This window comes from Phocoena sinus, chromosome 4 (genome assembly GCF_008692025.1).
Source record: "Phocoena sinus isolate mPhoSin1 chromosome 4, mPhoSin1.pri, whole genome shotgun sequence".
Taxonomy (NCBI): domain Eukaryota; kingdom Metazoa; phylum Chordata; class Mammalia; order Artiodactyla; family Phocoenidae; genus Phocoena; species Phocoena sinus.
The window spans coordinates 89,706,855-89,719,264 of record NC_045766.1 but is presented as its reverse complement, the minus strand read 5'-3'; the positions used below and the strand labels follow the sequence as shown (position 1 = coordinate 89,719,264).

General features: G+C 36.5%; 1 protein-coding gene across 1 annotated transcript in view; it reads right to left on the bottom strand.

Moving 5' to 3' along the window:
• The window catches only part of IFT57 (intraflagellar transport 57), a 60,916-nt gene that overhangs the window by 45,082 nt on the left and 3,424 nt on the right, over positions 1 to 12,410 (bottom strand). The window contains exons 3-4 of the mRNA XM_032631047.1: positions 11,849 to 11,967; positions 7,838 to 7,928 (exon numbers count right to left, since the gene is read on the bottom strand). Coding sequence (XP_032486938.1) covers positions 7,838 to 7,928; positions 11,849 to 11,967 — 210 coding nt within the window. The remainder of the gene's footprint in view (positions 1 to 7,837; positions 7,929 to 11,848; positions 11,968 to 12,410) is intronic.

The following is a 12,410-nucleotide window of genomic DNA, read 5'->3' as shown; positions in this document are numbered from 1 at the left end:
GGACAAAAATAAGAGGCTGACAGATATAGAATACTCTCACCTACTCCAGGGACCAATCACATTAACGTATATTTTTGACATCTCATCTTTTATATGCTCGTTTAAAGATATTAAATATTAAATGTATATAAGGATGTAAAATATATACATGTAAGATACTAAACTTGTATCTTAGATATTAACTATCTAAAAGAAAAGTTCAGGTAGATTCCAAGCTGGTCCTGATTCCTAGCCCAACTGATATGGGGAATGGGGTCAGAAGAGACCCTTTGAGAATCAATTCCCTCTCCAATATACAGTAAATACAGAGTCTGAGCAGGCTCTCTAAGCATATACAACAAAACTTTAGTTCCCCTTTCTCTTCAAATGTCTTTGTGGTGACAGGTGACATAGTGGGTGAAACAAATTTAACAAGCATATCCAAAGCTTAAAGACATGGTAATAAAGCAAATGGAACTTGGCCCTGAAGTCTTGTACAGAAAAACAAAAAAAATAAGTGGGTGTTGTTTGGTGGACACTTACACACGTAGAGTTGTACAAAAGCTGCAGTGGCAGATTTCAAAGATAACCCTTATCTTTAAGCACTTAGAAGTATCAAGCTTCTTTTCTGACCACAACACTATGAGAAGAGAAACCAATTACAGGAAAAAAACTGTATAAAACACAAACATATGGAGGCTAAAAAATATGTTACTAAATAATCAATGGATCACTGAAGAAATCAATGTGGAAATCAAAAAATACCTAGAGACAAATGACAATGAAAACACGACAATCCAAAACTTATGGGATGCAGCCAAAGCAATTCTAAGAGGAAAGTTTAGAGCAATACAATTCTACCTTAAGAAATAAGAAAAATCTCAAATAACCTCTCATTACATCTAAAGCAACTAGAGAAAGAAGACAAAACAAAACCCAAAGTTAGTAGAAGGAAAGAAATCATAAAGATCAGAGCAGAAATAAATGAAATAGAGACAAAGAAAACAATAGCAAAGATCAATGAAACTAAAAGCTGGTTCTTTGAGAAGGTAAACAAAATTGGTAAACCTTTAGCCAGACTCATCAAGGAAAAGAGGGAGAGGATTCAAATCAACAAAATCAGAAATGAAAAAGGAGAAGTAACAACAGAAATACAAAGGATCATAAGAGACGACTACAAGCAACTATACGCCAATAAAATGGACAACCCAGAAGAAACTGACAAATTCTTAGAAAGCTAAAACCTTCCAAGACTGAACCAGGAAAAAATATGAACAGACCAATCACAAGTACTGAAATTGAAACTGTGATTAAAAATCTTCCAACAAACAAAAGTCCAGAACCAGATGGCTTCACAGGCGAATTCTACCAAACATTTAGAGAAAAGTTAACACCTACCTTTCTGAAACTCTTCCAAAAAATTACAGACGGAAGAACACTCCCAAGCTCATTTGACCACCATCACCCTAATACCAAAACCAGACAAAGATACCACAAAAAGAGAAAACTACAGGCCAATATCACTGATGAACATAGACACAAAAATCCCCAACAAAACACTAGCAAACCAAATCCAATAACACATTAAAAGGATCATACACCCTGATCAAGTGGTGTTTATTCCAGGGATGCAAGGATTCTTCAACATATGCAAATCAATCAACATGATACATCACATTAAGAAATTGAAGAATAAAAACCATATGATCATCTCAATAGATGCAGAAAAAGCTTTTGACAAAGTTCAACCCCATTTATGATAAAAACTCTCCACAAAGTGGGCTTAAAGGGAAACTACCTCAACATAATAAAAGCCATATACAACAAACCCACAGTGAACATCATACTCAATGGTGAAAAAAACTGAAAGCATTTCCTCTAAGATCAGGAACAAGACAAGGATGTCCACTCTCGCCACTATTATTCAACGTAGTTTTGAAAGTCCTAGCCATGGCAATCAGAGAAGAAAAAGAAATAAAAGGGATCCAAATTGAAAAAGAAGAAGTAAAACTGTCACTGTTTGTAGATGACATGATACTATACATAGAAAATCCTAAAGATGCTACCAGAAAACTACTAGAGCTCATCAATGAATTGGGTAAAGCTGCAGGATATAAAATTAATACACAGAAATCTCTTGCATTCCTATACACTAATGGTGAAAGATCAGAAAGAGAGATTAAGGAAACAATCCCATTTACCATTGCATCAAAAAGAATATAATACCTAGGAATAAACCTACCTAAGGAGGCAAAAGACCTGTACTCATAAAACTATAAAACACTGATGAAAGAAATCAAAGATGATACAAACATATGGAGAGATATACCATGTTCTTGGATTGGAAGAATCAGTATTGTGAAAATGACTATACTACCCAAAGCAATCTACAGATTCAACACAGTCCCTTTCAAATTATCAAGGGCATTTTTTACAGAACTAGAACAAAAAAATTTTTACACTTTGTATGGAAACACAAAACTCCCCGAAGAGCAAAAGCAATCTTAGAAAGAAAAATAGAGGTGGAGGAATCAGGCTCCATGACTTCAGACAATACTACAAAGCTACAGTTATCAAGACAGTATGGTACTGGCACAAAAAACAGGAATATAGATCAATGGAACAGGATAGAAAGTCTAGAGATAAACCCACACACCTATGGCCACCTAATCTATGACAAAGGAGGCAAGAATATACAGTGGAGAAAAGACAGTCTCTTCAATAAATGGTGCTGGGAAAACTGGACAGCTACATGTAAAAAATGAAATTAGAACACTTCTTAACACCATACACAACAGTAAACTCAAAATGGATTACAAACCTAAATGTAAGGCTGGATACTGTAAAACTCTAAGAGGAAAATATAGGCAGAACACTCTATGACATAAATCACAGCAAGATCTTTTTTGACCTACCTCCTAGAGTAAGAAAATAAAAACAAAAATAAACAAATGGGACCTAATGAAACTTACAAGCTTTTGCACAGCAAAGGAAACCATAAACAAAACGAAAAGACAACCCTCAGAATAGGAGAAAATATTTGCAAATGAAGCAACTGACAAGGGATTAATCTCTAAAATATACAAACAGCTCATGTAGCTCAATATCAAAAAAACAAACAACCCAATCAAAAAATGGGCAGAAGACCTAAATAGACGTTTCTCCAAAGAAGACATACAGATGGCCAACAAACACATGAAAAGATGCTCAACATCACTAATTATTAGAGAAGTGCAAATCAAAACTACAGTGAGGTATTACCTCACACCAGTCAGAATGGACATCATCAAAAAATCTACAAACAGGGGCTTCCCTGGTGGCGCAGTGGTTGGGAGTCCGCCTGCCGATGCAGGGGACACGGGTTCGTGCCCCGGTCCGGGAGGATCCCACGTGCCGCGGAGCGGCTGGGCCCGTGGGCCATGGCCGCTGAGCCTGCGCTTCCGGAGCCTGTGCTCCGCAACGGGAGGGGCCACAACATTGAGAAGCCCGCGTACCGCAAAAAAAAAAAATAAATAAAATAAAATTAAAAAATCTACAAACAATAAATTCTGGAGAGAGTGTGGAGAGAAGGGAACCCTCCTATACTGTTGGCTGGAATGTAAATTGGTACAGCTACTATGGAGAACAGTATGGTGGTTCCTTAAAAAGCTAAAACTAGAGCTTCCGTATAACCCAGAATCCCACTCCTAGGCATATATCTGGAGAAAACCTTAATTCGAAAGGGTGCACACACCCCAGTGTCCATTGCAGCATTATTTACAATAGCCAAGACGTGGAAGCAACCTAAATGTCAGTCATCAGAGGAATGGATAAAGAATATGTGGTACACATATACAATGGAACATTACTCAGCCATAAAAAGGAACAAAATTGGGTCATTTGTAGAGGCATGGATGGACCTAGAGAGTGGCAGACAGAGTGAAGTGAGTCAGAAAGAGAAAAACAAATATCATATAATATTGCTTATATGTGGAATCTAGAAAAATGGTAGAGATGAACTTATTTACAAAGCAGAAATAGAGTCACAGACGTAGAGAACAAACGTATGGTTACCAAGGGGGTTAGGAGGGGTGGGATGAATTGGGAGATTGGGACTGACATATATATACTGCTATATATAAAATGGATAACTAATGAGAACCTACTGTATAGCACAGGGAACTCTACTCAGTGCTCTGTGGTGACCTAAATGGGAAGGAAATCTAAAGAAGAGTGGATATATGTATATGTATAACTGATTCACTTTGCTGTACAGCAAGAAACTAACACAACATTGTAAAGCAACTATACTCCAGTAAAAATAAATAAAAGAAATTTAAAAAAAGAAGTATGTAAGACAGTGGTTCTCAAAATGTGGTTCTTAGACAGGCAGCATCAACATCAGCATCACCTGGGAGCTTGTGAAAATCTAAGGCTCCATCCCAGAGCTACTCAGAAAGTAGAATCTCTGGGAGTAGGGCCACTAAAATAAGATAGGGGAACTCTGCTAATCTCTGGGGAACTGGAAAGATTTTAGTAAAACATGAAACAATATAAATGCAGATTCCGTACACTCAACTAACGTTCATGTTTTTGGGGATGGGGCAGTGGGGCATAGAGGTGTAGACAAAACTGATCTGTTTACATGTTAAATCTTAAGCATACATGCAGAGCCACACCTTTGAGAAACAGCTCTGTCTATCCTGTGTTTGCACTAGTGATGGTCTACTTAGCCAGAGCAAATGATTGAAATGCCAGTGACTTAGTGCCCATGGGAGAAGAGACAAGTTTATAATGTTTTTATAATAACCTAATCAGTACTATTAATATAGGTGATCAATAAATACTTGTTGAATTGTGGTGGCCTGAACACTCATAGGCAAAAAGCTTTAAGAGTAGGTACTAGAAAAAGGATTTAAGTTACTAAATATTATTAAGAAAGCATTCGAAAGGAATTTGAATATAAACAGACTAAAAAATAGTTTTAAAATAAATTAAGAGGATTTTAATCTCAGTAATTTAGAAGGCACTCAACAATTTCCTGTCATTTCTTTGCCTAATATGTATCCTCTTAATTCTTTTATTGCCAATTACTAAGGATATGATTATATACTGTGAGAACATTCTGTGAGAATATTCTTTGAAAATATTCTGTGTCGTGATCCCAATCCTCCCTCCCTTCCTCTCTGCCTCTCTCTCTCCCTCCTCCCCTCTCTCTCCTCACTTTCATTCTTTCCAATGTGTCCTATCTTTATTTGGCCAGTCTAAAACTGAAGGTTTTGAGTTCCTTGTTGATTATAGACTAACTTTACTCTGTCAGAAATGATCTTTACCATCCTTGAGCTACCCCACAAACTGGCAACAAAATGAAGTACTATCCCACCAGTCAAAGGCTTTTTGGCACTGATCCAGCTCTCCTTAGCAAGAGGAATGGGAGAGGTAAGAGAGGGTTCCTTAGGATAATATAATGACAATAAGGAAGAAAGGAAATAAAAAAATTCAACAGACATGACAGCCTCAGAGGCAACCCCCTGAGGAAGGCCTTCAGCTTGATCTTATGACAGCAGAAGGTCTCTACTTCACAGTTGGCAAGAAATGTGTGAAGAGGCTGCTTTCTAGTTTGTTTCTCTAATTTACACAAACAATAATGCTGCTTTGAACTTTAAATGGTTCTCAGAAAAAAAAAAGCTATAATTTCTAAAAGTTACAAGCAATATGCTGACAGGTGATTTTTGGTCAAATATTTAATGAACACTTACTAATGCACCAGGCACTGCATAATAAACTGGAGATACAAAAAATGTGCAAAATTGGTTTCTGCCCTCATAGAGTTTTCCTTCTGATTAGTAGGTTTTCTTCCTTTTTTCCCCCTGACTAGCAGTTTTGAGTTATAGGTCTTTGAAGCTAAATTTTTTTTTTTTTTTCCGGTACGCGGGCCTCTCACTGTTGTGGCCTCTCCCGTTGCGGAGCACAGGGTCCGGATGTGCAGGCTCAGCAGCCATGGCTCACGGGCCCAGCCGCTCCGCGGCATGTGGGATCTTCCCAGACCGGGGCACGAACCCGTGTCCCCTGCATCGGCAGGCGGACTCTCAACCACTGCGCCACCAGGGAAGCCCTGAAGCTAAATATTGATGCACTAGGACCAGGTATCTGTAGATAAGCTATTAACTAATAACTAATAAACAGTAACTAAGAAGACAAGATGAGGAAGATACCCAAGTAAAATAAGTGAGATGAACAACTGGGACTATGTGAGGACTTAAAATTTTCTGAGCCTGAATGGAAAGATCTATTACACAAAGTATAAAGTCTAAACTTAAAACACCCAAAATGATCTGGACCTGGTCTATCTTCCCAGTTAATCTTAAGCCACCCTCCCGCTCACTTAGGAGATACGGCCACTGTGGTTTTCTCTCAGTTCCTTGGTCATGCTAAGCTCCTTCCTGCCTCAGAGTTTTTGTACATCCAGCATCATCAGGTTCTTGCCCAGTGCCTGCTACATAACAGATGCTCAATGAACACATGAATGACTACATTTTTACCTTAACTTTAAAAATTTATCACATTAAGAAAGATACCTTTTAAATTGATTTGTTTTATAGTGGTCTTTTTCCTTCTATAAATAGCAGTCATCTTTTTAATACATATGGTTTAAAATATTTCTGCTGCTAATAAAATACATGTTAAAAACTTTGAAGATATAAAGATGTATAGAAGAGAAAATAATCATCCATAATCCCTCTACCCATATATAACTAATGTTAATATATTAATTTTTTTTCTGCATATTTTATATAGTTGAGTTTATGCATATAGTATAAGTTGTCATCCTCATGTCACTAACATTTCTTTTTTTTTTTTTTTTTTTGTGGTACGCGGGCCTCTCACTATTGTGGCCTCTTCTGTTGCGGAGCACAGGCTCCGGATGCGCAGGCTCAGCGGCCATGGCTCACGGGCCTAGTCGCTCCACAGCATGTGGGATCTTCCCGGACCAGGGCATGAACCCGTGTCCCCTGCATCGGCAGGTGGACTCTCAACCACTGCGCCACCAGGGAAGCCCTTCTCTGTAAACAATTTTTAATGGCTATATGATATTCTACTATCTGATATAGTCTAATTTATTTAATGGTTATTTTCGTCATTCACTATAAAATAATGCAGTGATTAATATCTTTGCAGCATACAGTACCTTAATAAATTACTTTAAGCTGAAATACAGAATATACTTTCTGTGGATTCAAAAAAATCACCTGAAAAATTTAATTGGTTTATGACAGTAAAATACACTACAAAGTCTTTTTCCCTGCCATTTTAATTTCAAATCATATGTACACTTCCTAAAACACCAGGGTCAATCCATATCTGGTTCTGAAGAAAAGCTCTTTTTCTCCACCATTTTCCTAGTCTAGTCTGTTGTAGAGACGTGAACATTTAATTTCACACTATAGATAGAATGTTAAGTATGCGGATAGGCCCAGATGCTGCCAAACAATTTAAATAATGTTGGTATGTATAAGTATTTTTTAAGTTCCTGCAGGGTGGTCTTCATCCTAAATTTAGAAGCATAAAGGAGTTCCTGAGAAATGAATGGTGTTCTTATGAAGCGGAATGTATTAATCCTAAATTCTATTGCTCTCCTCTAAATTCTTTATTATTTATGGCCTATTTAAGATCATGAATGGTTGTTAATAAAATGTTAACCCATATAACTAGTGGTCTACTACTTCCTGTCTACATTTGAAGAACCTCTGCTAAAATTCAGACCTCAATCATTACAGAACATGAGTATTAACTTAACTAAAGGTCTAAACAACTGATACTGATTAAGGGAAATGAATCCAATGGTGAAAATGAACAAAAAGTTCCGCAACACACATACCACAAATTCTTCATCCACTTTATTTAATGTTAATTCTGCATCATCTTCTGCAACAGTTTCTTCTTCTAATTCTTCCACTGGGTATGTTGGTCTAAAATAATAAAGCTTAACATGAGATGAGAGTAAAAACCAAAACATTTCAGCAGAGCAAAAAGGCATAATGTGAATATTAAGGATCCCCCCGCTACACCAGTTCTGGTCCTTTTTCACCTGCCCCCTTTTCCAGAATCACTGATAAATGTTTCACGTATCCTTTCTGAAACCTTCTATGTAAAGAAGCAAAAATGTTTACCTCCAGATTTGAAGAATCAAGTACATAAATGGGATGATACCACACATACTGTTAGCCAACCTACTTTCTTTACTTACTAATATACCACACTTAAGTACATATACAGTTGACTCCTGAACAACATGGGTTTGAATTGCGTGGGTCTATTTACACAGAGATTTTTTTCAATAGTAAATACTACACTGCTACACGTTTTGTGGTAGATTGAATCTGCAGATGCAGAACTGCGGATTTGGAGGGATGACTTATAAGGAAGGCCTACTACAAGTTATATACGGATTTTCCACAGCCTTAAGCTCTGCATCGTTCAAAGGTCAAGTGTACAACTTCCCCTCACCGCCCCCAACATACCTGCAGTGTATGCCACTGAACCATAAGTCATATGACTAGCAATCTCTGGCTGAAAATTGACGTTGTTTCTAGCTTCTTTACTAGACAATACTGAAAAGATCATCCTTATACATTTATCATTTATGTATATCATTTAAAATAAATTTGTACAAGTATAAGGGCTGGGTCGACAACTTTGTACATTTTATTGTTTTGTTCGATATTGCTAAAACCAGCTTCCAAAATGTTACCCTAATTTACACTCGCACAACAGGGACTCTGTTTCCATACATTCGCCAATATGGTAAACATCTGCCAATATGGTAAACAAACTTTAATCCTTTCCAATCATCTAAGTGAAAAAACCTCACTCTTGTTTTAACTGCATTTCTTTCACATGAGAGCGGTTGAATACCTCTTCATATTTCAATTGGTTATGTGTTTTTCAGTGAAATGCATATTTATGCCCCCTGCCCTTGTGTATGTATATTAAGAAAATTAATGCTTTGCCTAACTGTGTTAAGAATATTTTTCCTATTTATTTCTTATACTCTTAGCTATTCAGGACTGTTACAATTCTTATTACATAGACTTAGCAACATTTTCTTGCATGGGTCCTAGCTTTAACATCATATACATAAGGCTTTTCCATCACATGACACATTCCACAACCCTTTGGTCTTTCAGCACTCCTATAGTTTCATTTTTCACACTTACGTCTTTGATCAATCTGAAATTTATTAAAAAAATTTTAATGTATCTATTTATTCATTTATTTTTGGCTGCATTGGGTCTTCGTTGTTGCGTGCAGGCTTTCTCTAGTTGTGGTGAGCAGGGGTACTCTTTGTTGCAGTGCGCAGACTTCTCATTGCAGTGGTTTCTCTTGCAGTAGTTTCTCTTGCAGTGGTTTCTAGAGCACAAGCTCTAGGCGTGTGGGCTTCAGTAGTTGTGGCTTGCGGGCTGTAGAGTGCAGGCTCAGTAGTTGTGGCACACGGGCTTAGTTGTTCCGTGGCATGTGGGATCTTCCTGGACCAGGGCTTAAACCTGTGTCCCCTGCACTGGCAGGTAGATTCTTAACCACTGTGCCACCAGGGAAGTCCTGAAATTTACTTTGATAGAGGTAATAAGAAGGACTCCAGCTTTGTTCTTATTTCCAAAATCTAAACAGTGGTCCTAACACTAAGTATTGAGCACTCTTTTCTCCATCAAGATTAATGACACACATTTCCCATACTGAAAATACTCAAAAGTATTTGGGGACTTCCCTGGTGGTCCAGTGCTAAAGAATCTGCCTTCCAATGCAGGGGATGGGGGTTCTATCCCTGGTCAGGGAACTAAGATCCTAAATGCCACAGGGCAACTAAGCCCACGTGCCACCACTGCTGAGCTCGCGTGCCTTAACTAGAGCCCGTGGGCCGGAAACTACAGAGCTCACGCGCTCTGGACCCTGTGTGCCACAACTACAGAGCCCACACGCCCTGGAATCTGTGCGCGACAACTAGTGAAGAGAAAAAACCCGCACACCACAACTAAAGAGAAGCCTGCATGCCACAAAGAAAGATCCTGCATGCCTCAATGAAGATCCCGTGTGCCGCAACTAAGACCCAATGAAGCAAAAATAAATAAAATTAAAAAAATAAATAAATCTTTTAAAAAAAAGTATTTGCATTTATTTCTGGAAAGTTATTTTAAAAATCCATACCTCAGGTTAACAAAATACAAAAATCGACATTTAATATTAAGGAAGTAAAGTACTACAAACCAAATCAATCTTCTTAAAGAATAATTTCCTTTTTTTTTTTTTTAACTAGTTAGAACTAGATAATATCTTAAAGGCAATGCTTTCCTAGGATTTCTACGTTTTCTAGGGTTTGTTTTAGCATATTTAGATATATAAAATAAGCATCTATAAACACGTAACTTCTACGTCACTTACATATCACATAGTTGATATATTCTCTAATCCCTATTTTCAATGTTTCCCCCTGCTTTCCCCCATGTATATATGGTCCCTATAAATTATACAAATCACAATCCGTGGCCAAGAATAAGATATGCTAAGAAACAAAGGAAGTACCAAATTATCTATTTAATTTGGTACTTACTTTGTTTCTTAGCATATCTTATTCTTGGTCACACATTGTGATTTGTATAATTTATAGGAACCATATATACATGGGGGGAAAGATACCAATTGGTCATCTTAGTGGTTAAGATACCAATAATTTCTGGTGAATTTAGAATTCATTAGGCAATATATTTAATAATTTTTAAAAAATGCCAAATGCAGGATATCTCATAACATTTCATGGAATCTAATAAAGAAGTAATGTAGATTATGTACTCATTCTTCACACTGCACTAAGTGGTACTGTTTGGGTTGGAGCGTATGAAATTACCATTTTTTTAGTTCAAAAATAGATGAATATCGGTAATTTCATATGGTTCAACCTGATAACCTAAGCCAAGTACGTTTTTAAAAGTATTCATTAATAGAGAGTAGATAACTTTCCAGAGAGAATGTAACTGAATGTACATTAAAATATACAAACAATATATACACCTTTCCAAGAAGGTAGTTCTAATCCAAATTCACTGCTTGCTCATGTTTTTACCTGAAAAATGCCTTCCACAGTCTCTAACCTATCAATAATCCCAATCTCCAAAGGACCAAATTTATATATTTTCTAATTATAACCTATACAAATTGATAGTTTCTTAATATTTTATTCCCTTATCCATGTGGTCAACATTTATTGAGCATCTATGATATATCAAATGCTATGTTAACTGCCATAGAGTACATACAAAGATTTCATAATTTCTAGCAAGAAAGCCAGACTTGTAAACAAATGACTTTAATACCATGGTATAGATACAACAATAGAAATATAAACAAATCACAGGTCGGAGAAAGAAGCAATGAACAATATCTAACAGAGTGTCAGGTGGCTTCTTCAGTATTATTCTTGCCCAGTCACTATAAACAAAGGAGAAAATCCCACTTAAAATACTATATTAATTTCCATTTTTTCCCTTAAATCTGTAGCTATCATTTACCCCCATGTATATACTATCTTTGGTTGTATAAATAAATATATGCAAAGAAACTTTTAAAAAATTTCCTAAATTGACCAGGATATACAGTTACAGTTAAATCCTTAATAATTATATATCTCAACTGGGAAGGGGCACAATATCAAAACTGGTTTTGAAGATACCAGATATTCCAATTTTGTCTATACTAAGTTTTCTAATTAAGTGTGGCATTTTCAGTTTAGAACAGTCAAGAAGAAATACTTCCTATCAGTTCAACTAAATAGCTCTGAACCCTTAGAACAAAAAGCTCCGCACATAAAATTACTGTTGCCAGGTGGGGTAATTTTTACCTTTTCCAAGTGAAACCAGTATATTTTAATGCTTCTTCGGCTAAACAGTCAAGAACATAGCATACATGTGCTCCATAACCCGATTTTAATTTTGAAGGAGGAAAATCTGCAGTTCTACCCTGAAATACAAAAGATAAACAGGGTATAACTTGTTATTTATGTTGCAAATGTCAAAATATTTTAAGCAAAGTACTGCTGAATAAATGTATCACTTCTCTATTCTTCAAATATGATCTAAAATAACTAATTACATTGCTTCTTAGAAATCCATCTCTTTAGTCTTTTTTTTTAATCCATTGGTACAGAAATACTAAAGGAAAATGAATATGTTTTACTGTCAAAAGTATCAAATTAAAAGGCAATAACCTCATGACAGCAGAAAAAATAATCGATCTTGTTAGGGTGAAAATTCAGTATAACCACTAGGTTGGTATCATATCATTAAACAACCATGCGAAGGATGAAGTGATTCACTTGTCAAAAATCAATAACATGTGTGCCAAAAATTCTTACTGCTTGTCCCCAGGAAAAGTCAGAAAAGTACAACTGCTATCATGGTCTA